This window comes from Perca fluviatilis, chromosome 10, assembly GCF_010015445.1.
Source record: "Perca fluviatilis chromosome 10, GENO_Pfluv_1.0, whole genome shotgun sequence".
Classification (NCBI taxonomy): Eukaryota; Metazoa; Chordata; class Actinopteri; order Perciformes; family Percidae; genus Perca; species Perca fluviatilis.
Window position 1 is genome coordinate 18,537,003 of NC_053121.1, and position 27,951 is coordinate 18,564,953.

Below are 27,951 nucleotides of genomic sequence, written 5' to 3' on the forward strand. Positions count from 1 at the left end.
GACATGCAACACATACACTCTTTAAGTTCAGGAGAGCTGCAGAACGCATCACAGGCAGGTTTCCCAAGCAGTCAGTCACGTCTAGACTGTAACTGTGACAATTAATGCTACACAGAGCAGAGACATACCTGGAGGACAGGAGCACTCTTGGCCAACATCCCTAGCTGTCCGAAATTTTGGCATCAGCACATCCACCTTCTGCAGACACAGAACAAATTCCAGTGTAAGATAAAATTCCCAGTCCTAAAGATGAATATATATTCTCAATGTGGAAATCATTAAGAAAAAAACATTCAGAGAATGGAATAACATTAAGATAATCTCAATGACTACTAATAACAATATCGCCCTCCCATTACATATAGCTCTAGAATTAAAAAAGGAGCATCCTGAACTTCTTTTCCATTTGATACAGTTATAGCATGGTCTCTTATCAGTGGTTATGTCACTCTATAAAGAGCTGTAACAGCAAACTAATTGGCCAGTTGCATGCAATGTTGATCCCTGCGGCCCTGCATTCAAAATAACTGATTTTAGGGGGAATAATTAGGGTGAAATTGCCACAAAAAAAGTGCCAGGTCTGTGCGTTTATCAACCTCACTGCACATGTTCCCTGCTATTACGCACATTGTACGCACATGCGAGCATCTGTCAGTGGTTCACAAACACAATATGTATGCACTAACGACAATTAGACGTACCTCTTCCACGAGCCTCCCTATGGAAGTGCTCAGCTCTGGAATTAGGGTCCCATCCTCGTTTAGACAAGCCCCGTGCGGCGGCTGGAAGATGGACGCTTTGTCCATCTCCAACTGCAGTCGGTTCTCCAGCTGGTAGGTCTTGAGGCTCATCAGAAGACACACGGTGATGGAGCTCAGGGACATCAGCAAGCACAGAGCGATGGGAGAACCTGGGAGCCAACGCTGGACCGCGGACCTGGGCGCACACTGACACACCGGCTTACTCTCCCCGATACAGTCGCTGGCTGTATCCATGCTGGAATCCTGCTTCAAAGTCATCTTGATGTATAGAAAATATTTGGTCGTTGGTTGTAGTTCTGCGACCAAACTCTAATCAAGCTCCGTGGACTAATTAAGCAGCGCTCCTAACACATGCACAATCCTCAACTCCAGTAGACTGGGCTCACGGTTCAAAGCGCTGTCTTCAAATTAGTCTTGGAATAAGGGGCAGCGGCAGCAGTGCAAACCGGGCTTACGCCAGACACAGAGGGGAGCGATCTGGATGCCAAGCAGAGAAGAGGCGCCTTCTAACTTGCAGGTCGTTGTTTCCTGTTGGGGAGTATCCTACATGGATGTGCAAGTGCAACTACCGATGGGTCCAATTGTTTGCCTTCCTAAAAGTTGCACGTTCAACTGGTTGAGATGCGCCCGCCCTGCTGACCACGTGGGAGGCTACAGATTGACAGCTGTGAGACTGTGAGGGTTTGACTTGATACTATTTTTCACCATCATTTTCGAAACCCGAACTCGAACAGCGACTGATGATGATGATGATGATGATTATGTGCCCTGTTAATGGGATAAACTGTGACATTTGCTGAATAAGTATTGTTTATAAGACCTCCAAACACACGACCGGTTCATGTTGCCCATAACTGTGATTTGTGAACAGAAAAAATGACACTTTAAAGGTAGATTATGTCGCCATATATTGTCAATGAGGAACGCATCTTGCGCACAACATATTGGGGACGGTCAACCGTAAGAAAAGAAGTGTAGTTCACAAAACAAAATCTACACTGGCGTTCCCACATTCAATCTCGAAACTTGAAACAGTTTGAAAAATAAGAATATATTAATTTTAGAATGCTTGAAGTCTAATACAGTTGTTTGTTTCTTTGTTGTCGGTCGAACCCACCATTTCTACCTTATGAAATTACCGGTTTCGGCGCCTGCGTAGCTCACCTGGTAGAGCGCGCGCCCATATACAGACTCGGTCCTCAACGCAGCGGACGCGGGTTCGATTCCGACCTGTGGCCCTTTGCTGCACGTCATTCACCCTCTTTCATGTCTAAGCTGTCCCGTCACAAATAAAGGCCTAAAATGCCCCAAAAATAATCTATCTATAAATAATCTTAAAGAATAAACGGTGCTGTTAACAATCCAGTTTACTTTAACCCTCAAATATTTCAACAGAGAAATATTCAAAAGAAATCCGTGACCTCCCCCACAAAAAAAAAAATAAATCAGTGGGCTACAATGTTAAAATGATCATAGGTTTAGGACAGGTTAATGCCTTGATAACTACCACGTTTGCCTTCAGTGATGTTGAGTAACTTCTGGAGGCAGACTTTTGCAACTACAAGATTTTTACTGCCATCCTAAGGATTAATGCAGCTACTGCACCTGAATCACTGCACCGTATGCACACGACACACTTCTATAGTCTATTCACGTTTATTGAGAATTTACATGATACTGCAAAAGTTGCATAACCAGTCAGTGAAAAAAGAAATTACTTAAATTCTATATACAAGAAATGTTCTGCCCACAATAGCTTTTTTATTCATCTACAGTGCTGAATAAATTACTGGTGACACTGATGGGATGGTAAAGCAATTCTCAATTTGTAACATTACCCATCACCCACTTCATAATGCAGAGAAAGAACATGGGACACATTCTGAATACTCATGAATAAAAAAAAACCAGCTCTACCAGTATATGCTTAGGAGTGACAAATTAAATTACAATGGCAAATAAATAGAAATCAACTGGGGGATTCATTACATCAAAACATGCCAGAGATGAGAACACAACTTGTTGATGAGTGAGACTAAGAAACACACTGGCTTAGGACAGGACACAGCAAGGTAGGGCAGTGGACTGATACAGTCAGTTAAGGTACACCTCTCCTGGAGAGTCAGGAAGTAGAGGCTGCCACTGCGCACCATGAGAAATGTCATGGTGACAGTCAGGCCCTGGCCAAGGTTACAGGTTCAGGAGTTCAGTCTCTTTTGCTGCTACTGCTGCTGCTTCTGCTGCTGCTGCCTCTGCTGCTTTGGCTTTTACTGCTGCTGCTGCTGCTGCTCTTGCGGAAGCAGGAGAAGAAGGGATGTTGGAGGGCCTGCTCCAGACTGAGGCGCTTTGCTGGGTCATACTCCATCATCTTCTCTATCAGGTCAAACAGCTGGTGGTGGTCTTCGCCCTTAGACAGCATGTAATTCTGATGGGAAAGAAGAGGCAATTGTAAAATATGTCACCATTAATCTAGTGCTCTGCATTTTAAAAAGGTCCCATGGCATGAAAAAAGGCCACCCCCCCTCTCCTCCTCAATAGCCAAAATCCTTTTCATGTAATCAAGCAGCTGGGCTCAGTGGCTGCATGAAGCAAATTAGGAATCCTGCCCTTATTGTGAAGTTCTGGGCTATGTACAGTGTTGTAACTGAACAAAACATGTGGCTAAGGTGTAAAGATCAGAGTTTTGGGGTTGTTGGAAGGTGCATTTTATTTTTTTGTTTTTTAAATCACATTTGATAAATACAGATATTTTTTTCCGAAGCACAGGAGCACTTCAACACGGGCTGTCTCCAGTAGATTACTCTTACCTTTAAGGGTTTGCAGTGTTTCTTGACATATCTCCCAGAAGAGCTGTGCACATCCCAGTCAAGCTTGCAACGGTGAACATACCGCCGTTTCCTGTACAACACACAATGATAACATTTATCAAAAATTCTAAATAAACTCCATCTGCGGAGTGTGTTCAGGTGGCCAAATAAATGGTGTTAAAAAATAAGCCAGTTTGTGGTCCACGTACTTGGTTTTCTGCAGGAGGTTTGTGGGGATGGGGCCCAGGACTCTCTCCATCATTGCAAGGTGCTCTTTACTGTCATGAGTCTGAAGGAGAAAACAACACATCTTGCCAAATGCCATGATAAGAGTCACAGTATTAAGAATTTCATCATGCTCTCTACTGCCACTTACCTGGAAGAGAGTAGATCCAAGGTAGTACTCAATGAGTATGCAGCCTACACTCCAGACATCACAGGAATGGTCCCAGCCCAGATCTGAAAGGGACAATGTAAACTAAATAACAAGTCACCACTAAAGGATCGGCCTAAAGCTTCCGAGCAGTGCTTTAAAACAGCCACGTACCTAAAATGACTTCAGGAGCACGGTAGTGACGTGTCGACACCACGGAGGTGTGATGCTCATGTTCATACGTGGCGTTACCGAAGTCCACAATTTTCACATCTGGGTTCTTCAATGTCCGTTCATCCCGTTTCTGAGGACAAGAAAACAATCACTCACACAGCTGCCGAAAAACAAAAAGTTTTGGCCAATATTTCAGCAAGTATGATGATTTTTGTGGATAATTATTTATAGTGCGTTCCATTTGTACTTGGAAGTCAGATTTTTCGAGGTCAAAGTCAGTAAAGGTGGTTACACACCAACCAGACGCCCAACCGTCGGCAGAAAATCCAGTCGGACTGATCAGTCTCCCCGAGTTGGTCCAAAAAGTGCCACAGAACACACCGAAGAGACGAGACGTAATACGTCTCCATAACAGCAGGCGGCGCTAATCTGTATTGTTGCCCAAAAAATTAAAACTGGCAGCTGATTGGACGAACACGTCACCTGGGTTTGTTTTCTCCGGAAATTCAAAGCCATGGCGGCTTGTTCAGAATACGATCTCATATTGTACTAAAATAGTTCACTGAAACGTGTTTCTGAAAACATTTTCAGCGAGAAATAGGCCATGCAGATGCTGAATCTGTCTTCATTTCAGATCGACAAAGGTCAGTTTAAAAGATTTTCGTCAGATTTTGAGAGACTCTAGTCACGCTCATTGCGCTCGCAATTTCCAGGTTAGTCCCGACTGCCCTGCCTCCGACTGAACATGTCAGGTCGGCCAAAATGAAGGCAGACAGCCCCCCAGACAGACGACGGCACGGAACACACCGAACAGACTAGAGTCACCGACCTCACCAGACTGTCCAACGGCCGATTATCGGGTTAGTGTGTCAGCGCCTGCACCGTGACCTCGGATTTCCGAACTTGGAACTCTGACAACCTACGAGTACCCCGAGCTCAAAATCAAACATGGATGCCCTGTGCCTCAACAGTTGTGAAAGCTTTAGTAACATACAGTTATTAGCACTTCTGTCTTATTTGTGTCTCACTAAATCGTAAACCCAATCTTGTCCAACTTCTGTGGACATGTTACGCTGTTTGTATGCACACAAAAATTGGTATTGCTAACAATGGCTAACCTGGACAGAGCTAACACAAAGAAAAACCCAACTTGTATTTAACGCATTAAACTCTGGTGTGACGTCATTCCCAGCTCCGGCTTCCGAGGTAAATGGAACGCACTATTGGGGCACCTACCATTTCAGGGTTGTACTCCATCTCATAGTCTGAACTAATGAAGAGAATATTCTCAGGCTTCAGATCCGTGTGAGTCAGCTTGTTGTTATGCAGAACTGAAAGACAAGACCACATACATTTTAAACCCAAATGCTTTTTTCCCCCCTTACACAATTATGAGTGCATGCATGTCAGTTTCTTACATCTCACAGCCCGGATGATCTGGTACGCCATGTGCCTGATGTGTTCTATGGGGAAAGGCTGGAAATTGTTTTCCTTGAGGAAATCATAGGTGCTGAGGCCAAGCAGTTCAAAGGCAATACAAATGTGGCCGTGGTAGTCAAACCAGTCCAGTATGTGTACACAAGCACTAAAGAGGAGCAGAGGTATAGTAGATGCAAATTAAGTTTCTTGTGTGGCAAATTCTGAAAACATTTTCACATGCGATGACCACAAGGCAATCAGGTTTTTGTGATGTGAAGTTACTATGGATCGACTTACTATCGCTTATCAGAGTCGAGGGACTTCAACTGTTCAAGCACCTCTACCTCAGACATAGCTGCCTCACGGTAGCGGCCTATGTTTTTAATGATCTTCAGAGCCACTCGAGCTCCATCACTGGAAGCACACAATATAAATACTTTTAATATCAAATGTGGGAGAAAGAATGAGTAAGACAAGAATATTAAAAACAGGAATATTTTCTTACTTTGAGTGATCAATGCATTCGACGACCTTCCCAAAGGCACCCTCTCCTAGAGTACACACAATCTCATCTACAGAAAATAGAGAGCAGAAGTTAGAAACACAGCACTGACAAAGTAAAAACACTGCCATTTGGCTGGTGCACTGCCTGATGTTTCATTGCTCGGTTTAGCTACACTACTATAAACAGGCTTCTGAACACTGGAATATAACTCAATGCTTAATATGTTATACTGACAAGCAGTATTTAACCAATAAAATTAAGTCTATTGGCCCAAATACTTCAGCCTATAAATCAATGTTTGGAAATAAAAACCAGACAACAACAAGTGAGTGAGAGAGACAAAGTGTGAAGAATAGAAAAAAAAAAAGGTATATATTCTATACATCTCGCTCTCAGCATGTCTCCACTGTGATAGATGAGGTGACCCTCTTCATCATCCTCAACACTCCTGGATCTTTTCCTGCTCCTGCGCTGTTGGGTCCTCCTCTGTACCGGAACCGCCGCAATCCGCCATCACATCAATAACCCATCAGTCAGCCAGCACCAGGCCACCACAATGCGACATCGTCATTCATTCAACCAGGCCAAGGGGGGGGAGGTGTAGGGGTGGATAGATTCGGCCCGTTCAGTAACACCGCCAGGCGAATGGACGGAGCAGCAAATTCAAATTCAGCCCCGTCAGAGAAATTGGGCGCCAGCCACCACATAGTGTGTGTTACAGAAGAAAAACATGGCAACAAGATTTTCAGATGAGATACTTTCTCAGAGTAGTACAGAAAAAACTGAACTTGATTAATTACAGTCTATCTACATGTAGTTCTTTGTAACTCCTCCGAAACAACTTGATTCTTTACTATCACGTTCCTCAACTACCCACTAAGATTTCAGCACAAATACTGGGTCCACGTTTCTCTAACAAATCAATAAACACTCACAAACCCTTACGTCCTGAGCCCCTACTTGTCATTATTGGAAATCATGCTTTATAGTGAAGAGTTGGTCACACAGAGACAAAGAGATAGGTGTTAAGCATTGGCTAAACACCAGTGCTGACCCATTCGATTTGGTGGCAAAGACAAGAGCGGGGTATAGAGGGGAGAAGGAGGTTCCCGTACCGAGGAGGACCTGTGGCGAGAGTGGCTACGTCTGCGCCTTCTGTCTCTGTGCCTGCGGCTGCTTCGCCTGCTGCGACCACTCCGACCACTGCGCCCGGATGACTTGCTGTAGTGGTGCCAGTCACGGTCTCTGTCCTTGCAGGTGCCTTCACGGCTGTCCTCACAGGCCATGCCCAAACGGTGGTCCTTGGTGGTTCGATCCCGAGAGTCCAGCCTCTGGTTCAAACTGCGGGTTTCCAAGAAGTGCCTGCAGTCAAACAAACAAAAAAAAACACAAATCAAAAAAAAGGACTAGCGTATGTCAGGTCAACAACAGCCCAGTTCCTCGTCTGTGATAACCCTCTCAAATGAAGGCTGCAAATGATGGCACTAATGGTCCGCCTGTTGCCTGACACTCTACTCCCTGAGCCTTTTATGTAACATTTGTAATTAGCAACATACTGATTTACAGCCACCAAACATCCTGTTCAATGAGAGGCTACCGTTCAGAAAGTCTTTTATTAGCAGTTTATCACTATGCAAATAGTACTTTTAGGGGTATGCAAATGTCACATTTGGGCAATTTTAACATTTATACAGCTATCTCCTTGACAACTCAAAGCATGCCTTCCTTAAAATGTGTGCACCCTGACAGAGAGCCATATTGGCAGACTTAAAGTGTGAGGCATTGAAAGCTTTTCGGCACAACCTGATGGTGCGTAATACGATCCGTGATTCTGCACTTGCCGATCTCAGTACGCCAGAAGTGAACACCTATGCGGTGCCACTTCTGCCAATATGAAATGCAGAGAACTAAAGAATCTTAAGAGGAATTTGTTTATTGCTTTCATAAAAATTCCTATACCCTTGCAACAGTTCCTTATATACGTTTTGCTGTTTAACATCCTTATGTTTGTTCATTAAGGTTTAGTTTGCTTAGAATGTTTCCAATCGCTAACATCCCACCCACCCAGCAGGCCATGTTAGCTCCTAAGCACCTAAAACAGACCAAGAAACCCCTAGGGCCCTAGTACCCTGGTGGTATCAGTTGTCTTCCAGGAAAAAGTCTGCCTCTCTACAGAATTAAAATTAGAGTAGATCTGGAAACATCTAATGTAACCCTATAGGCCACGCTACATGTCCACAAAAAGCCAGAATTGCACAACATATTAACACTGCACATAACTTCAACAGATGACAGTGAAATCGCAATTTGACTTGTCATTTAGGGGCAAATGATTAATTTACAAAAGTGCATCTGAAATGTCATTACAAAAAACAAACACTGCAAGTAGTACCTATGTACGATTGTGCTCTACAATGTATATGCACTCTTTGATATGGAGTACATGAGTTAACTAATCTGAAGCCGTATTAGTCTAACTGGAAGTTCATCTCAAAACATGGCAGCAAAAGCCACTAACATCTTGAAACCTAGCAATAATATAAATGGACTAATGATTCACTGGACTTACTATCTAAGCTGATCTGCAAATTAACCATTGCAGGGTTCTTGCAGGTTTTAGTAAGTCAAATTTAAGTCCTTTTTAAGACATTTTAAGACGATAAAGATTGAAATTTAAGACCTACAAAACTGGCTAATTGGCCGAGTCTGCTGAAGGCTTTCTGCGGCTAGCTTGTGTTTCTCCGCTCTGGCGTGTGACTCCAACACCTTCACACCCAGAAATGTTTTTTTTACAAAGTTTGCAGCAAGCCTCGTACCTGAAGCTGGGTACCACTTGTAACCAACAGCGGAAATGGCTGTGATCTAGCCATGTCTCGTTAAAGGTACATTTTCCACACGTAGGCCTAGCCGAACGTTAAACTGAGAAGCAGACGTATTTCGCAGGCAGGTATTACATTTATCACGGCATTTGTACTTTTATCACCGCGTTCGTACCAACACCAATATCCCCTAGAAAGAACTACAACACACCGAACCAACGTTCTGAGGGTTTGGTTACAGAGCAAAGACTCTAGAGCTCCTCTTTGTAGGCTACGACTCCATACTTTTTCTTTCTGCAGCCAGCGTTTCTGGAAATGAACGAGGGTAAAACCTTTTTTAGACCTGACTAAATGAAATGCAAGACCTTGGAGGAAAATCTGGCTATTTTTAAGACGTTTTAAGGCCTTCAATTTAAAGTTCAGAATTTTTGATTTTTTAGACCCCGCGGGAACCCTGCATTGTCATTGCTCCCATGTTCAGATAGGTATTACACAACATTTTTGACATCATCCACACCTGATCCGATTGTCCACATATCTGCCAATTCAGCTTAAGCTGGGTTCCATCCATTGACATATATATTAATGGACCAATAGACCCCGTTGCTCTGGACGGAGACCAGTGAAGGCTATTAGAAGCACTTTTCCGGTGATGGCCAGCTTTACTGCGCAGCCTCCAACTGACAGAGACAGCGTAAATGTGACGTGAGCAAAGTGTCTGAAAGTTGTAAGTGTTCTGGTAGCTGTGCCAAGAGAAATCTCAATCATTCCCAGTCTTACAGAGACGGAGAGTGTAGGTATATGTAAGGAGATAACATAAGCACAGGCTAATTATTGCTAACTAACATGCTAGTTAACATTAGCAATTAAACCTAAACAGCTAATGTAAGTCGAAACTGCCTGCGAGCTTCTCCTGTACTATACGGTAATTCCTCTACTGTGCGACAGTAAGTCACTTGGTTATGACACAATCGTTAGCCTATTTCTACAAAGCGGCCTCTGCCGAGCCATAACGTGAGGTACGTAAGGTAACGAGCCTTTTATACGTTGTTGTGTTTCTTTCGAACTAAACAATGGAAAAATCGAGTCTTTAAACGCTTCGGATGTAAAGTTATTCTCAGTCAAGTGACGTAAAAAAAAAATGGCGGTAAGCGGAATGCTAACAGGAGGTGATGGCCAGTTAGCAACAAAATGGCGCCATGATGGCTCGAGTTCTGAAGCGAAGCTTACCCCCTTGGTTCCATCTCTAACTTTTGAAGGTAACAAGTGGAAGATATCTTGATATTTATTAAAAGTTTGCCAACAAAGTTTCCTATAAGTTATGTGATGGTTGAACAGCTTTCCTACAAAAAGGTCATTAAAATACATTATAACACAGATGGAATTTTGAGTATATCCAACACTTTAGCTAGTTGTTGATATATTGTTCACTTCAGGTAAAAAGATTTTTTTTTTTTTTAAAAAGGTCTTAGAATTTCAGTAGGTACTTCACACAACAAATACTAAGATATTATATAAATAAGATATTTACCCCTCATAGGCCTGGTGTTGATGGTGAGTTCTTCTGGACTTATTTTCTCTTTCGCTGCTGTGCGAATCTTGTTTCTTTCGTTTACGACACTCCATTCTCTCTTCCCAGCTGTACTCATCGAGCCAGACACCTGGGGAGCGCATTCGCTCTGAGTGGCGCATCTGAAAGACATGGAAAACAAGTCAAAATGGAATTCCACTGAATCCTAAAACACATTAAATTCTGATATTTATCAATCATTGCAATGTATTGGTAGCCATAGACTCAGTGAAAATTATCGTTGTTTGCAGCCATTTTATACAGTCCACGGTTGCAGCCATAATGTGCAATAACAGAGTGAAAACATTGTAATTTCCCATTGCGGGAATAAAGTATACATTATTCTCATTAGTGCAGCTTTCAAACCAAATCAAAACCTTACATAAAATAATTGCGTAACGTTAGTTGACTGTAAACCAATAAAAAAATTAAAAAGCGCTATGCAATACATTCAGGAGTTTACGTTAACGTTACAGAAAACTATATGGAACGTTATCTTACTTAACGTTAACGTTAGTTGATCAAATCCACAAGAGCGCTAAACGCAAGCAAGTTGTAACTTGGGCCAACGTTAAAGTAACGTTATTGTCGACGTTTCCACGACATGATCCATCCAAACACAATGTGCATCCATTGTTTCATAGACGTATTGTAATTTGCAATCCAAACTGTGGTAACTAACGTTACGTGCGTTAGGTCTAGGATTGTTTGTAACCAGTCAACTGGCTGGAGGTGAATGAAGCAGAGAAAGGCGTCGAATGTTGATCTCGATTCAAGGCCCATCTAACGCTGAGCACGCTAACCAACATTACGTTAGCCACCCATAACATCATTAACGTTACTTCAGTCCGCCTAACTTACTACATTAAAATGAAGACATTATAGTGTGACTACCAACTTCAGGATATTGACTGCCACAATAATAGAAAGTTGCGCCCTAATTTGCCGACATACAGTTCCCGAGGAATTGAGTAGCCTACCGTTGCTAGCCTGATAAGCATCTGCCATGTTGGCGAGACGTCGAATTTCGGAAAAGCTAACTGGCTAACGTTAGCTAACATTGGGGGAATAATACTCTAACGTTAAACAGTATGTAACAGAATAAAGTGGTAATTGGCTATGCTCCATTAGTTGCTCTTACCTGTCTTTTACAATTATGGGATTCAAATGGGAGGTGTATCAGTTTAATTATGAAAAAATTATGAACAAAGATACTGCAAAATGCCTCCGACTAGTCGTCTTCAAAGATGGCGAGCTTCCCTGGTCGCATCTAGAATCCGATGACGCAACGCACAATAACAACGCCCACTCATCTCATCCATGGGATTTTGTTGTCCTGAGTTGATCCTTTCAGGTGCATACACAGTAGGCTAGACTATTTCAGAATCAGAATCACGTCAGCTTTAGGCTGAAGGCTAAATTCTCCCATGTGCAGTCTGATTTTTATTACTCTCAATGAAAACATAATATTCAACATTACGAAAGCAACTTTGTGCAAAAGCAACGGAAAACTTTGAGAATTTACATTTTCCATTTCAATGAAAATACCTGCACAGAAATAGACATAACGGCTAAAAACACAACAAACAAAGCTGAACAAAGTAAACATTTGACTATTATGTGTGGGCTACAATGAAACTTGTAGAAAGTAAGACAGTAGTGCAATGGTGCAGTGCAAAGGGTTCGGAAAAAAATATGGAATTATTAATGTAACAGGTTTTTATATATATGAGGTATATACAGTGTGCTTGTTCATGTTGATTATTAGTTTCATATAAAAACTTAATTTTTAATATAAGAAATTCTTAACAAAATAGAATAGGCCTACTTGTACTTTTCTCGTATTACTAGAAACTCCTCAATCTTGGGTTTTAATATTACTTACCAAAAAAAGTAATAAAACATTTTGTTTTAAAAATAAATACACAGGCTATCCTAAAGGTATCTGTTGGTTGGCAGCAGAACGTTCCCAATTAGAGGAAAATTACTTTTGGAAAAATCCCCACATTATTTGTGTGTCACAAGCTCACCTGTAAACATGTTTAGTATACCCCTGTAACACATATATTTTCCATTCCCTCTTCTCTTCTCTTCTCATTAAATAAAATCTATATTAGGTTACTGGTTTTTTTTACTACTTCAGCAGGTATTTAGATGATTTCTGCTCACACTAAGAGTACAACTATGCTGCTGCTGCTGTTAATAATATTATTGTGCGTTCTGGGAAAATACAATATCCATACAACTGGAATATTAAAAAAGGCTTCTGACTTTACATTGGAAAAAAATTCTGAGGCATATGAAACAGATTATTATTGGATGATGTCAAATGCATCGTTTTAGGTTTTTATTTTGTCATCCATGCTTTGAATTTGAAGTTTTCCTTTTATATTATAGTGTACTGTGTGTTATCCGCTATACATTGACATCCAGACAGATGTTTGCACGTACTAGTATCTATTTTAATAAATGAAGAATCTACTGTATGGACAATTCTTAACCCTCCGTGAGTAAACCATGGATGTATTAAGAGAGTAAACCATGGATGTATTAAGAGAGTAAACCATGGATGTATTAAGAGAGTAAAACATGGAGTAAACACCTTCGGGGCTATGCCTGGGAGGCTAAACGCAGGGTTATAAAACCCAAACTCTGTGCGCTTAGAATTGTGGGTAAACATGTCTGCGCCCTGTGTCCATCCCGAGGACCACCTTACCAATGCGATAACTGAGTTATTCAATTTGTAAGCAAGAGCCTCTAACAACAGCGGGCGGTTTCGTGTAAACATTCATTCTGAAGATGTCGGAGAATACCCAGAAGGACGGCGTCTCTGGAAATGGGCTCTCAAGAGCTGCGATTGCTGAAATGCTGGCGAGTAATTTCGAGAGACTGCCTGACATTGATCAGAAAATCTTCATCTACGGACCCATGTATCTGGGGGGAAATGGTGGCCTTGCAGGATTGATCTCCAACAGCTTGTACCGCAGAGCTCTGAATGTCACACAGGCGCCCATCGCTTCCAGCCTGCCGATGGCCGTGCTGCCCTTCCTCACAACATTTGCCCTGTACAACGCAGCAGTGTCCGGCCCCCTCCTGTCCGGCGACCTCAACTGTCCCACCTGTGCCCTGATGCGAGGTGCACTTGTTGGTGTGGTCGGTGGGGGGGTGTACCCCATCCTCCTGGCCTTACCTGTGAATGTTGGGCTTGCAACCAGGTACAGCACAGCACCGATGCCAGAGAAGGGCAATCTGCTCCGGTACTGGGCGGACCTCTCCAGACCGATCCTGAGGAGAATGAGGGCTGTGCTGGTTCTTCAGGTTTTCTTCGGCACTTACCTGAGCTCCAGGCACTTTGAAACGTACACCAAACTTGCTCAGATAACATTTGGCTCAGCTGGAGAGGAACTCAAAGACTAAAATGCACTCCCCCTTAAAATAAACATGTTGTTTTCATTGATAAGCGTGCGTTGTATGCTTCACCACATTCACCATCTCATGTGGAATATGCCTGAGATTTCCAGCCCACAAATAAAATTAGGCGTGGGCTACCTTTCTAAAATTGCTGGTATGTCAAAATTAACATTAAATGGTTTGCATAAATTCACAGCTATTTTGGGCACATGGTTAGAAAATCAGTTTCATGCGTTAAACTGTTACCAACATTTTACATCATCTTAATGTTCTTTAAAATTAGAAAAATAATCGGCAATAATTGAGATAATCTGTTAATTGTTAATCCTTTTATAAAGCATCATGACAAACATTATAGTTCCAGTCTCTCAAATGTGCAGATGTAGGCTATTGCTTTTCTGTTTTATAACCTTTTTAATTCAATATCTTTGGATTTTGGACTGTTGGTTGATCAAAACAAGCAATTTAAAAGAGTAATTGTGATTTGCAGCTTCCACTATTTTGCAACATGTTTCAGACAAAACAATTAACTGATCAATAATACATACAGTACCAGTCCAAAGTTTGGACACGCTTTCCCACTCAATGAATGAGAATGTGTCCAAACCTTTGCCTGGTACTGATCTAGTGAAGAAAGCCCTTTGAAGATAGTGTTTAAAATGGGGCTGCAATTGACTGTTGATTGCCTAATTCATTTGTCTTTTGTCACTCAGTTTTGACTTATGTCTGAATTGCAGAAATCTTGCAATGCATGGCCTTTCATGGATTTCTGTTCCTCATCAAACATTTAGAAAATGTCTACATGCAAATGACAAAGTGGTTTTTCCATCAATAAAATGTCAGGGCTCGTTCATTACTTAGAAAAGCCTGATTGTGTGGATTCAATTCAATTCTGTTTCAATGTTTTGTTCAAGGCATGAAGCTTGAACGGGCAGAAAAATGGAAATCAATCAAACCAAGCATTGTCATAAACAAAATGAACGGAAGGCAATCAACTAAGCATGGTTTACTTTTATTAAAAGGATTTTTAGCAACCAGTCACAAATGTTGCAGTGATGTTGGAACCAAAGTGGTGTCTGTTTGGCCTCAGTAACCATGAAAAGCACTGAATGCACTCCACTCCTTGGATGATGCAACAATGTAAGTGGGGAAAAAAATAATTCAAAGATAGACTTGGCAGTGTGACGACCCCATTAAAAAGAGCAGGACTGATGTAATGTATTGTGATTGTCATTGAAAACACATGGCACAATGGCAGGCAATGTTTTATTAAAACAGGTGTTCACCTTGAACGGCAGGTTTAACTTCACATCTCTGGCTCTCTACAGTCTTAACTTATCTGGGCCAACGTGTTACAGGGAAAGCGAGTTTACCGATGACAAATGAGGAAGCAGAATTAAAGTCGGTTTGTTATTGAGAGGGAAAGGTGCTTCTAAAGAGAAAACACTGACATCAATCAATTATAGCAAACGTATTAAGACTGTTTTTAAAAAGCTTATAATTACATAGTTCCCCATAACCCTCCTCTACTCCCCCACCCACCATTTAAAAAAATGGCTCCCGAATCACAACAAAACTGCCAAAAACAAAGTTCAGTGACAATCCCACAAAACGATAAACAGCACATTTTAAGTCAGAGGAACCTGAATTGTCATAACAACCAGTGAATCGTATGGCACAAAATTCCCTCTTTACTTCATAGATGGACAAAATTATCTAATTAACCATTGTCCTTTGTAGTAATCTTTACAAGGTGGATACACTTAATGCCCCTTTAAAAACACCTGTCAGAACATGCTATTGGACTTCATATTCAGTAAGGGAAAGTTACAATAAAAACTATACATCTGTCAGCACAGAATCTCCATAAATATATCAGACAACTGAACGTCAGTCAGAAAAAACTTCCTGAAGAGCAGAAAGATGAGGGGTAAATGTCACCTGTACACAATCAACACCTGGCCTATCTCCCATCGTGACGGTTAAGCTATACTGTAGTTGTCTCGCATTACTGGCACAATACATTTAAAAGTAGAAAACAAACAGTTCCTATTTCCCCCGCCCAAAATAAGGTACAATAAATTAAAATACCAGAAGAGATGACCAAGAAACAGGCTTCTTCAGTCATTCTCATGCAAAACAAGACAGTGACAATCTGAACAGACATGGACGCATGGACATCTGGATCACAAGCACACTCGCACACATAAAAGTACACGTGAGATAAACTGGTAAAATACTCAAGGCATGTCCTCTTCTGTCTTCCCAGGTACACACAGTTGCCATCCCTTCAGTAGACCTATAAATTAGACAGCTGATATGGGCTAGCCAGCGCCCTTCACATCATTGTAAGTTTCTTACAGTACATTACAAGTAAAGGAAAAAAAAGCCAAATTAAATACTTGGATGAGGCTTTTGGACCAAAGGGGAAAAGAGAGAGAGAGAGAGAGAAAAAAAAAAAAAAAAAAAAAAAAAAAAAAAAAAAAAAAAAAAAAAAAAAAAAAAAAAAGGGGAACAAATACAAAAACAACAATCAGTAGGAATTTCATTTTATAAAGTGGTTTTCCCTGTAACTGTACTCTCTATAGTAGTAAACATATCTTCACAGAGTAAACACACATGGAGGGAAGGAAGGAGGACAGGCCGTATCCCTCTCCTCTACATACTGTACATCATCACTGATAGTTAATATGCTAAAAAAGGCATTTTGCTCCAGTTTCCAAAGCTTAACTTTTTCAATTCACTTATTTGTGAATTGTTCTTTTTCATTTTCTTCACACTCTTCTTGATGAATCCTGTTCATCGTGTTTCTCCCACCCTCCCCCATCCCCCGTCATTCCTTCATAGAAAAACACCTAAGTACCAGCTAGGTTCCTTCACAGTTCATTTTAGTGCAATGAGAACACACACTCCCTCGCTGGTGGGAGGGTCAGCTGCCGTCAGTGCCTCATGTCTTTCCCAGAACGTTAGACCTGATGGGAGAAAAGGTTAATGAAGGACGGTGTGTCAAGATAATAGCATCTCTCATTTGAAGTGTGTTATTATTCTTACCTGAGTGCTTTCCATCTGTCCTTCTCTACCTGGTTCTCTGGACTCTCACTCTCATAGGATGCAAGGTAAAGTCCTGGGGAAGAATGAGAACAAAAATAGTTGGGAAACAAGTCAAGAAAACTATCACAAACTATGGTGGAAGTACTTGGACCAACATGTGCAGAGAAGTTTAATCAGGTTCTCACCGTCCTCGCTGAAGATGGGAGCAGTGTGGAGGTAGTGTAGGATGGCCCGATCCTCCTCGAATGGACACTCCACCTGTTTCCACGTCATGAACTCCCCGACCTGCCGTGCCAACTCCACAAATTTCTAAGAAATAGAAATTGCAGTGAGTGAATGTTTTTAGGGTGGCTGAAATGAGACAGCGTCAGGAGAAACGTTGACTGTCTCACCTCAAAGTTGACGTGGCCGTTGGGCAGCCGATTGGCACATCCTTCATTCAGGAAGTAAATGTCTTTGATCAGCAGACTGAAGAAGGGAATCACAATCTGAAGAGAGAAAACAGACAGTAATGATAATAATATCACATTTCATCTACTGTTAGTTGCTGGATTGATGTCTAACTGCGTTTCAATCACTGCTCATTGCACACGCATTCATTCTCCCTTGTGGGGGGAATTTTTTGGCCAAGTCCTGGATCTTCGCAATCCTACCTACAGCACCTTGCGCTATATAATTTTTTTTTTATTATTAATTATAAGATGAAGATGAAAATACATGATTGAATTGATGCCAGCATGCCTTCAGAGTGATGTCAGCGGCGTGCCGCTGAGCCCTACCCGTTCTCTGTTGCTGTTGGCAGTCCGAGAGCGATGCGCGGCCCCCCTCAGAGCTGTCCTGTAGTTGTAAAAGTTTCCTGTAGGATCCATCTGATGCTGTCAAAGCAAACGGCAACAAGCAACACACTGTCAAGCTCAGGTTATTACCGGTCTTGTAACTCTCACTCAGTGAATGGTTGCATTATGTTTACCTCAAGAATGAAGAACTTGGCAGTCTTGGCTTTACCCCAAGTCTTCTTCAGACGTGACACAGGACTCATGTTCATACCGGCTACGGGAGGAAATGGACTTCAACTATCAATACCAAGTCATGCAGGGAAATTGTCAGTGATAATACTTTCAGATATCGCAAAATTAGACTCACAGATGATGGCCATAAGGGAGTTGAAGTTTCCAATGTTGAAACACTCCCTTGCAACGTCGATGAAGAACTCGATCACCTGGGCCCTTTGCTTCTTCTTCGCCGGCTGCAAAAAAAGAAGGGTTTCTTTGTTTCATATTCACTTTTTTTTTCTATTGAATGTTATCTCTTTTACAGCTACTAGCACAAACAGTTAACTATCCATGCCAGTGACAGTGTAGTATCACAAAGAAACCATAAGGGGGTAGTGGCGCTCTGTAACAACTAAACTGTCTCGATCCGCTGCCCCTCTATTTGTTTATAAGAATGAAATACTGTACTAAAATATCAAGTTATTAAAGAAATTATTATTTTAAACATGAAAAAATACAGTATGTTTCATAAAAATATCCACTCAACAGGCACAACTGAATATAAACTATGTCTAAAAATGGGGAACATCTTCTATATATCTACTCTTGTTCATTTTCATGTCTGTCATGATTAAAGTGCTTTCCATCAGTGGTTGGTTTGTGAACAGAGTAATTGTTCCTTTTTCATACTCTTCTCTTGGCATAATGAGTATATTTTGTGTGACGTTTCTTTGCTTCTAGAGTCTAATGTCAGAATATATGAGTACCGGGTGTACCAACATTTGCCACTCACCATGCAGATCTCAGTAGCCACCAGGTAACACAGTCTGTTGAACCACCTGACATAAGCCTCCAGGTTGGAGGTTTTCTTCTTCTGGTCACTGAAGCATGGCTGCAGATGACACACAAACATGCACACAAGAGCAAGTCAGTATGGGAAGCGTTACCATAGGGAATTTCGCTGGTCCTAATTAGCTTTATTATCTACAGGATGAGCCCCCTGTGTGAGCGTAAATGACAAAGACAACGAGCGGAACGCGATCAATGGAGAACAGGAGAAAAAACCCATAGGGGAAGGACAAACGGAGAGAAGATGAGTAAAAGAGACAGCGACGGAATACGGAGAAAAACCCCAGTGAACAAAGGAGAGTGAAAGCAACAGTTAAACAGAATGGAAAGATGAAGCAATTGAGTGTGCTTGCTACCGTTTGTGGTATTACATTGCTGTGCTGTATGTGACCTCAGTGGCCTGCTGACATGTATATGGTCCCTTAAGAAGATAATTCAGATCAGACATTAGACCTCAACAACACACAATATACAAGGCTTTTTTTTATGTCAGATATGTTTTTTTTACTGTGACAGCTATTCTCAAATTCTGCCTCCTATGCAGGATTCCCTAACAAAACAAAACTGAAAATATGAAAAAATGGTGTGGTTTGACCTGGTATTGTTTTTTTTTTACCTTGTAAGTCTGTGTGTGTGTGTGTGTCCTCAAGGAAAAATGTGGTCCTGGAGACACCTGTGGTGGGAACTACCACAGAGGCAGTTTAGAGTACTTTGTCAGATGTTTATGTCTGCGGTCAGGTATTGTCATCGCGGTAGCGTCGCAACTATGCGAGATGAAGTCACAAAACTTACTTAAACCAGCTTACAAAACTACATGTGTAGTTGAGATCGAAATAAAGGCAGAGTTCGAAAATGGGTGTGGTCCGAGCAATGTGGTCCCCCTCCCCCCTCCCCACACACACTTTAGGGCCCTGGCCCGATTTGGCGTCCAGGCTGGTGTGATCTAATCGCAAGATGATCTGTAGTACATGAAAAGAATACTGACACAGGTAAAAAATGAAGATTTATTAAGGCTCAAAATAAAACTTTACCTTGGTTCCATCCAGCGGGTCTTTCTGAACAAAGGCCTGGACAAACTCCTCCGGCCCAATATGTCTCAAATGTTCCTGGAAAATACACACACACACACACACACACACACACACACACACACACACACACACACACACACACACACACACAGATGGGGGTAGAACCATTAATAATTCTTTCATTTCAGTAATGGAAGGCAATCATTAAGAGAAAGTAATGACTCATTGACGTGACTCACTGGAATCCTGTTTCCTCAAAGTGACACTTATTGACAATATTCACTTCTATTAAAAGACAACTGTGCAGTCACATGCATGTTCAAATCAAAATGACTCATTAGACTAGACACATGACACAAACAACACACACACACACACACACACACACACACACACACACAAACACACACACTGCACAGTGCACAGTGACAGAAAGCACAATGGCATCTAATTCTTTTGAATCAGAATGTGCTTGTTGCTAAAACCTACAATAGAAATAGTTCTGTATGTGTGCACTGTACATGTCTGTCTGTCTGTCTGTCTGTCTGTCTGTCTGTCTGTCTGTCTGTCTGTCTGTCTCTTTCTCTCTCCTTTTGTGTGTGTGTGCATTCCAGAGTGTGAAGCTGTCAGGTCACATATATCCACAGCAGTTTTATCCCCTTTGTTTGAAGCCCCAGGCACATCACTGACTTCTGGGGTGATGTCACCGCTCAGACAAGGGTACAAGCTTACTCAGGCACACACACACACACACACACACACACACACACAAACACACACACAACACACACACACACACACACACACACACACACACACACACACACACACACAAACACACATACAAACACACATACACAAACACACATACAAACACACATACACACACACCCCCCCGCCCTCAGATACACGTGCCCACATGAAGACACATGAATAGACTGAAGGCACCATGCATGCAATGTGAGGGACACTGCAGAGATTCTTTGTTCATGTATGTTGCATTGCATTATTCCCTTTGTTCTTTTTATTATACTGGGTGGAGACCAGTTAGTGCTGACAAGTAATAATCAAGGTTATACACTACAGTGAGCTTCAAGTGCTACAAGATCACAAAGTGATTCTGCCAATTTTGGTTTACTATTATAATTCCCAACTTCTTTCCTTTGTTCTTTCCGAATCATTTTTTATCCCCCTCATTTCTCTTTCCATCTACTCCATCTCCTCATTTGACTTCCATGTCCTTAACTTGGACTATGTCCCCACCCATGTTTCACCATCCTTAGCTCCTTCTCTCCACCCATCAAACATCCTTTCCACTCCTCATCATACATCCTTGTTATCATCCCTTTCCCTGACCTTTATCTAACCCACACTTCCCTCCCCCTCTCCTCACCAGCTCCACGTGGGTGAGCTGCTGTGCCAGTGTGTACGGGTCGTTGCAGATGGAGAGCATGTCCTTCTGGATGGGCGGAGGCTTGGTTTTGAAGGCCACCAGCTTGTCAGAAATGGAGGAGGCGTTGAGGGATACCTCTCCTCTCCTCTCATCCCCCTGGCTCATCAGGGCCAGTCGCTGGCTGAGCTTCTGCAACACCTGGTTCAGGGTTTTCCAGTAAGCCTGAGGAGAGGAGAGGAGAGGAGAGGAGAGGAGGAGAGAAGAGAAGAGAAGAGAAGAGAAGAGAAGAGAAGAAGAGAAGAGAAGAGAAGAGAAGAGGAGAGGAGCTGTCAACGAATTTAATGAATAATTTATTAATGCTTCATAGATCAGTAATAGGCATAAATCAAAATAACTTCTGGGTTGCCAGGTTGTGAGCACATATGTAAAACATGCTTACGCTTTATTTTAGAAAAAAGTTACAATAAGTTATTAAGCATAAAGTTTTTAATAGTCATTAATAAGTATTCGTAGTAATGCTAATGTCATCCTTCATGTAAGTGTAGAGGAAGTTCACAACCTGGCAAACCAAAGGTTGGCTGCTAAAGCATCATACTACACATACATATCATACTGCACATACTGTCTACCCACAACTACATTAACCCGATTCTGTAAACAGAATAACTTTTTATCCAGTATTTATTCTAGTATCCTTTGCACTGCCATGCAACCTGTACCACAGCCCTGTACATACAGTATGTATTAACAATCTGACCTGCAGCGGTGGAAGTACCCATAGTTAAGTCCTGTACTTAAGTACAATTTTGAGGTACTTCACTTGGGGATTTCTATTAGATGCTACTTTATACTTCTACTCCACTAAAGTTCAGAGGGAAATATTGTACTTTTTACTTCACTCTATTTATCCAACAGCTATAGTTACATTGTAGCGTTATTATTACATTATTATCAGCCTCTAAAATATGATGATTTAATATAAACTAAAGTGCCTTCCAGTATATAAAGTAGTTCAAACCTTGATAAATAACAACAGTAACATGCTGCTTACACCGTTTTTGTTTTTAAATTATTATTATTTTTTTTCACACCTTTAATTTGACATGGCAGCTAGATGAGAAAGGGGAGAGAAAGGGGGGAAGACATGCAGGAAATCGTCACAGGTCGGACTCGAACCCTGGACCTCTGTGTCGAGGCATATACCTCTCTGTATATGTGTGCCTGCTCTACCCACTGAGACAACCCGGCCACGATGCTGCTTACACTTTAAGACATCTGTAATAATAATCCAGTAACATAACAAATATTAACATAACACTCTGAAAAGGGACCATTATGTATAGTGCATACTTTTACTTTTGATACTACTATTTAAATGTAGGACTTTCATTTGTAACAGATTAAAATTGCACTGTGGTATTTATACTTTTACATAAGTACAGTACTTCTCCCATCACTACTGACCAGTATTAATGTATATTTTGTTGTCCATCGCTTGACTGTTTATAACAGCTAAATACAGCTAAATGTTTAAGTTTGCTATTTATCTTTGTTTAGTTCTATGTCTGTGTCTCTGTATCATCATGTAAAGCGGTCATGTGTAACATCTGATTACTGATTTATAAAGAATGAATACATTTCTGGCAATCTATGAATTCTTTTGGTACCTCATTTGTGTATCTCACGTATCACTGTGGGACTGGTTAATCTCCAAAACATTAAGATTTAAAAGAATCTTTATTCTTAGCACAACAGCGATGCATTTTAACATTATTTGATGGTCGGTTAACTCAAAATGTGTTTGAGGTTTAGTGCTGTGTGTGTTGTGTCCAGGAATGTGTGTTTGTGTGCCCCTCCCTCCAGATGAGTGGTCACCGAGGCCGTTGGGTCAGTCTGTCTCACATATGACCCAGAGCCACAGCTCCCACGTGTATGCACACACACCCATAGTGTAGACAGCAAGCTGTACTGTAAAAAGCAGCACATTCATCATCACCTGCCCTTCCCCTCTTTCTGTCCTCTCTTCACCTCCCTCCATTATTCCTGGTCTTCTACTCTGACTCCATCACCCTCCTCCTCCTCTCCCTTCTCCTCTGCGCCCCTGTAGCCCATCCACCCATTTTCTCCATCCATCTCCCTCTCTCTATTTTCCCCTCGAGGCTGCAGATAGAGCCACTCCTCTAACATCCTTCCTTCCTCTCTCCTCTACTGTAATGTAAGATTGTGTAACACAGCGCTGTGGCTACTCACCCAACACTGACACTCTGACTCCTTCCATCACCCTGCCACAGTGGTAGTGATGATAATTGAATTTCTTTCCCCGAAGAACATTTCTCACTGCAGCTACAGTGCAGCTTATGAAGGCTATAATGGCAACAACTACACTATGGATCAAAAGCAGGAGTCTTACAGCACATCACAAATGATTACCTTGAAGAAACTGTGTAGCAATTTGTTATTTTATCCTTTATAAAGAAGATCGAGCATCATTTCAGAGAAGAATTCATGTCTTTAGTGAAGCTGACCGGACTGCTATCATATGGCTGCAGTTCCATGTCATTAGTGTACCTCATCACATGGAGCTATCCTGTGGATGATGTCTTTAAAGTGTCCGACCATCTTCTCGTCCCTGAAGTCAGACGGGAATGTCTCGGTCCACTCTGTCAGCAGCTGCAGGATCTTGGGACCAAACTTTCGCACTTTTGCCTGTTGTTGAAAAAGTGAAAGAGGTTTAGTGATGTGCAAAAGAAAACACAATCATGAAGTCAGCAATCTGGCAAAAAAAAAGTGGTGGCAGTGGTTGCTTACATGCAGAACACAAGTATGTCTGAATGCTTGTGCTGTGCCTGCCTGTGTTTCTGTTCATTAGCTTGTGAAAGCTCATAAAGGAGTTATGTATTTGTGTGTGGTGCAGTGCTGACCGTATCGAGTGGGCTCTGATCCAGCTGCTGCTGTTTGATGCACAGCTCACACACCCTGGAAAGTAGCTCCGGAGGAGGGATGAACAGACGAGCGCTCAGCAAGAAGGTAAACACATAGGCTTTCTGTCAAAGAACAGAAAGAGACATTCGCTAAGACACTGTCGCTACATCAATAAAGAACACTGCAGATTTCTGTAATTAAAGGAAGAGTAGCACTTTAAACAGAGTCATGGAGGTAATAATGTAATTGGCAGTACTGTCAGTACCACTATAAACTGAAATGGACTTTCTGATGGAGTTTCAAATAAACAGTGGACTGTAGTACATTTCTGCTTACCTCTGGGTAGTAATCAGCAGTGGGCACCAGGTTATGGATCAGGGTGTCAAGGGAGGCGGAGGTGATCGGGGGCCCATCGGCCAGGCAAGCACCAGGCCCCGGGCCCTCCTGTGGGGCCTCCTCTTCCTCCTCCGGCTCAGCACAGGCCAGATGGGGGCTGAAGCCACTGGGGGTGGTGAACATGGTGCCTGAGCACACAGTCTGGGGCATTCCTGTCTAAAACACAAATAGACAGACAGAAAAATACTGTCAGCACGATGTAGACAAAATGAGGAAGAGTGATTGGGTTTTATGAAGCTGAAACTAAAGTGCATTATTGGTACAGTAGTAGTGCGATTTGGTGAGAGGAAATGAAAGTAATGCTGTAATCGGTCTTTCCTTTACACTCTCACTGCAATAGATCTGCTAAGCCTCCTAGTGTATCGTCATGTTTACCCTCACGCTGCCCAGCAACACATCTCATTCCATCCAACGGATGACCCGCTGCCCTCGTCAGGGGATACAGAATACACCCCAACAGCTGCCCCCGTCTCCCACATCAACAAGACAGAGGAGAGAATGCAAATGTGGGTCACTCAGTCGCCGTGGAGACTGTTGTGCAGCCTAAAAGCGATTGTGTGGCCTCCATTTCTGCCCTGCATGTCTTTCCCCTTAAGAAAGCTTTGGGTTACACGTTTTAAAAATGCAACATGTTCTTTCCCTCAATGGACCAACACTGCAGCTGTAGTGGAAAGAAGCACTTACTTACTTACTGTACGCTAGAGTAGAGCTACTACGGACACAGAGAGCATTATGATCCTCAGGGTGCAATTATCATCATCAGTCATCATCACCTTAATGTCATCTACATGCAAAAGATTATATTATTATTATTATTATTATTATTATTATAATAGAGACCTCTCCTATATTAACAAGTTTAAAAAATGGCAAGCTAGAGGAAAAAATGTTTTTTTAATTAAATGATATTCTGTAAATTAGCAAATAATTCAATGTTGTACTTCCAGTACTGTTTTGTTTCCTTATGTTCAAATTAATTTGAATAAAAAGAGACTCTCCTGTGCTCCTGCTCCCACTGACCGAACCTGGTGACTACGTCTACATGAGTCACTCATCATCGCTGAAGACGACTGAAGTCTCTGGGCGCCTTCAGGCAAGATCAGGGACACAAAGCCCCTCCCTGCAGGAGTCAACGAAAAGAGCTGCGAACCCGCAGCCCTTGAGCAATATGCAGAAAGTTATTTTAGATTTAAACATGCCCTATTCTTCCTGCTCTATGTAGTTCAGACAACAGCTTGGGCTAATACTAACAGAAATGGTATTAAAGCAGAAGAGAGGTGGACAAATAACCCTTCCCCCCATGATATTGTCAGATAAGGCAGAGCTTTACTAAAACTATCTCAATAAACACACCAGAAACCAAATTTAAGAGCGGTAACATTTCAAAGAAAAAAATACATGATTTGTCTGCATCAGCCATCATTGTAAATCACTGGAAGATACCTAGGAATGGTCCAGGTTTGCTGCAATCAATTCATCCTCTGGTGACCTTCAGGTTCCCCCACCCCTCGCCTATCAGCCACCTCGATAAAATGGTGTCCCTGGGGTGAAAAGGTCAAGCGCATACTGGTGTGCAGAAGCGCAGCTCATGTCTCAAGTTCCCTGTGTGAGGAGTTCATCTTTCCTTTGTTCTCCCCGTACACACTACGGCACTTATTCATGCACTTGTACGCACACAGACACAAATGCACACAGACAGGCACACTAAACACTGGGGGGATGGGGAGTCTTTCTGTGGGGCGGTTTTACAGCCTTCCTTCCTACTTCATATCTCTTATAATATATGTTGTGGTTAAAGAGACATCTTCTGGTCTGCTCCTCAGAGCTATAATAATGGCTCCTCCGTTAGAGGAAACATTGACACTGAAAACAGCCTGCGAGAGGAAAAAATACGTCTTTAAACGAGCAGATGACACTCAGGACATCTGATGGAACTTTTTTAATCTGAATATTGAAGTTATATAGATACATATATTTAATAGGGAAAACTCACACAGCAGATAAAATATAATCTATATCTTTGTGTCTCTCACTGCCCTGAAGTCTTTTTTGCAGGGCGAGACATTACCACGGAATCTCAGTTGAAATATATTACTACCATCATTTAAAATGCTGGTCTACAATGTCCTTAATCCAACATTTGAGTGGTTTTCCTCCTATAAACATGATTGTCAATGTCTAGATTATGTTACAAAAGGGGAAAGCCGGGGGTGTCCTTCCAGCGACCTCCTCTAGATTGGATTACAACATGCAGCCAAAGAGTAGACACGGCCTGATACACAGAGAAACTGACAAACGAAGCAAGCCTCTGTAACAACACAGATGCAGTAGGAAAGCATTATAATGCCTGGAAGGAACTTCCTCTGTGATAGGAATGACAGGAAGACACAGTCTCAGTAGTGTGTGTGACAAAATCCAGGAGATTATTTGTGAGTCATCACACTCTCTCTCTCTCTCACACACACACACACACACACACACACACACACACACACACACACACACACACACACACACACACACACACACACACACACACACACACACACTTTGTATTCATGTATGTATGGGAGTGACAGAGTTTTATTCTACGTGCCGACACTGTCAATTATTTCCTCTATCGTTTCTGATAATCTTCACTCCCCTTATTTCTTCCAATTGCTTCTTCCTTGGCTCTCCTCTTCAGCATTTCTCCGGCTGATTCATGATTTCATCACAGCTCTGTGTCTCCGTCACTCGATTCTTCCCAGTCTGCAGCATGTGAGCAGAGGTCAATCAGGTAATTCCTCTACAGATGTGTACATGTTAGGATAGATCAGTCATCAGCGTCTGTATATGACACACCTTGTTCGCACTGTGCCACTACAACTGATGTGAAACAGATTTTAGAGTTAGGTTTACAATCAAAAAGTGTCAGGGTTTGAAGTAGTAAAGCCTTTGACTGTTTCACAAAGAGGAGGGAAACTGCATTGATGTATCTTTAAGTGCTCATCATATCAAGTTGCTGTAAAGCCAGACTGTTTAACCTTTGCTGAACAGCAGCCACTTTGGTCAAAAGTGACAATTACAGGAAAATGGCACGTTGAATTTCCCTTCATTTCAACTTCATGTCATTTGCTTTAAAGGGGGAACTATGCCAATGTTACACATCAAACTCTGTTTACAGGTCAACTAGCATAACAAAACCAAACCTTCGATCAAACTGTCAGCGGTCAAGTTGCATTGTAAGCATCGTAGGGAAATGTAGGAAGCAGGTTTTGACAAGGGTCAAGAATAAAAAAAGACAATATCTCAGGTTTGTACTGTCCATCATGAGTCCTAATATGAGGGCAATGCTTAATTGGTGGTGTACCCGTTTTAAGAAATCATCATGAGGTGACCTGACTGAAACATTTATCTGTTGGGGCACCTGGATAGCTCACCTGGTAGAGCATATGCCCCCATATATAGAGGCTCAGTCCTCACCACAGCAGCTGCA

The 27,951-nt window shown here is 42.0% G+C and overlaps 4 protein-coding genes across 17 annotated transcripts in view; 1 reads left to right on the forward strand and 3 right to left on the reverse strand.

Annotated features, from left to right (window-relative positions):
* Positions 1–1,451, reverse strand: part of col23a1a (collagen type XXIII alpha 1 chain a) — a 123,419-nt gene extending 121,968 nt beyond the window's left edge. For 3 of the 12 annotated variants that reach the window (XM_039814194.1, XM_039814193.1, XM_039814200.1), the window contains exons 1-2: positions 702–1,450; positions 129–198 (exon numbers count right to left, since the gene is read on the reverse strand). In XM_039814194.1, coding sequence (XP_039670128.1) covers positions 129–198; positions 702–1,019 — 388 coding nt within the window. In that variant the 5' untranslated portion in view covers positions 1,020–1,450. Of the gene's footprint in view, positions 1–128; positions 199–701 lie in introns of all 12 variants that reach the window. The other 9 variants (XM_039814203.1, XM_039814202.1, XM_039814205.1 and 6 more) reach the window with 5 other exon arrangements.
* A 947-nt stretch (positions 1,452–2,398) lies between these two features.
* On the reverse strand, positions 2,399–11,713 carry clk4a (CDC-like kinase 4a). 2 transcript variants are annotated; one of them, XM_039813034.1, is made up of 13 exons: positions 11,570–11,713; positions 10,390–10,550; positions 7,155–7,401; positions 6,423–6,525; positions 6,040–6,106; positions 5,832–5,948; positions 5,534–5,700; positions 5,352–5,446; positions 4,116–4,245; positions 3,945–4,027; positions 3,778–3,857; positions 3,569–3,659; positions 2,399–3,186 (listed from the first exon to the last, which is right to left on the reverse strand). In XM_039813034.1, the coding sequence occupies exons 2-13, from the start codon at positions 10,548–10,550 to the stop codon at positions 2,968–2,970; spliced, it is 1,560 nt and encodes a 519-aa protein (XP_039668968.1). In that variant the 5' UTR covers positions 11,570–11,713; the 3' UTR covers positions 2,399–2,967. The 2 variants fall into 2 exon arrangements, with proteins under 2 accessions (XP_039668968.1, XP_039668969.1); XM_039813035.1 differs by lacking the exons at positions 6,423–6,525; positions 10,390–10,550; positions 11,570–11,713 and having other exon boundaries at positions 7,155–7,293.
* Positions 11,714–13,078: 1,365 nt separating this feature from the next.
* Positions 13,079–14,704, forward strand: tmem126a (transmembrane protein 126A). The gene has a single exon (XM_039813038.1). It carries the CDS (start codon positions 13,228–13,230, stop codon positions 13,843–13,845), a length of 618 nt encoding a protein of 205 aa, XP_039668972.1. The 5' UTR covers positions 13,079–13,227; the 3' UTR covers positions 13,846–14,704.
* Positions 14,705–16,666: 1,962 nt separating this feature from the next.
* LOC120566508 (ras-GEF domain-containing family member 1C-like) overlaps positions 16,667–27,951 on the reverse strand; it is a 53,047-nt gene continuing 41,762 nt past the window's right edge. For both annotated transcript variants that reach the window (XM_039813037.1, XM_039813036.1), the window contains exons 2-14: positions 24,414–24,629; positions 24,077–24,199; positions 23,724–23,861; positions 21,156–21,377; positions 19,763–19,837; positions 18,676–18,774; positions 18,034–18,136; positions 17,861–17,940; positions 17,670–17,765; positions 17,283–17,378; positions 17,076–17,199; positions 16,891–16,963; positions 16,667–16,811 (exon numbers count right to left, since the gene is read on the reverse strand). In XM_039813037.1, the coding sequence (XP_039668971.1) occupies positions 16,787–16,811; positions 16,891–16,963; positions 17,076–17,199; positions 17,283–17,378; positions 17,670–17,765; positions 17,861–17,940; positions 18,034–18,136; positions 18,676–18,774; positions 19,763–19,837; positions 21,156–21,377; positions 23,724–23,861; positions 24,077–24,199; positions 24,414–24,623 (1,464 nt within the window). In that variant the 5' untranslated portion in view covers positions 24,624–24,629 and the 3' untranslated portion in view covers positions 16,667–16,786. The remainder of the gene's footprint in view (positions 16,812–16,890; positions 16,964–17,075; positions 17,200–17,282; positions 17,379–17,669; positions 17,766–17,860; positions 17,941–18,033; positions 18,137–18,675; positions 18,775–19,762; positions 19,838–21,155; positions 21,378–23,723; positions 23,862–24,076; positions 24,200–24,413; positions 24,630–27,951) is intronic.

What these genes read in the sequence shown, in the direction of transcription:
- clk4a (XM_039813034.1), bottom strand. Translation starts at nt 10,550, where the DNA reads ATGCGCCACTCAGAGCGAATGCGCTCCCCAGGTGTCTGGCTCGATGAG. An exon ending in CTCGCCACAGGTCCTCCTCG is followed by an intron (nt 6,526 to 7,154) that starts GTACGGGAACCT and finishes GTTCCGGTACAG; the next exon opens with AGGAGGACCCAACAGCGCAG. An exon ending in CTCGACTCTGATAAGCGATA is followed by an intron (nt 5,701 to 5,831) that starts GTAAGTCGATCC and finishes GCTCCTCTTTAG; the next exon opens with TGCTTGTGTACACATACTGG.
- tmem126a (XM_039813038.1), top strand. Translation starts at nt 13,228, where the DNA reads ATGTCGGAGAATACCCAGAAGGACGGCGTCTCTGGAAATGGGCTCTCA.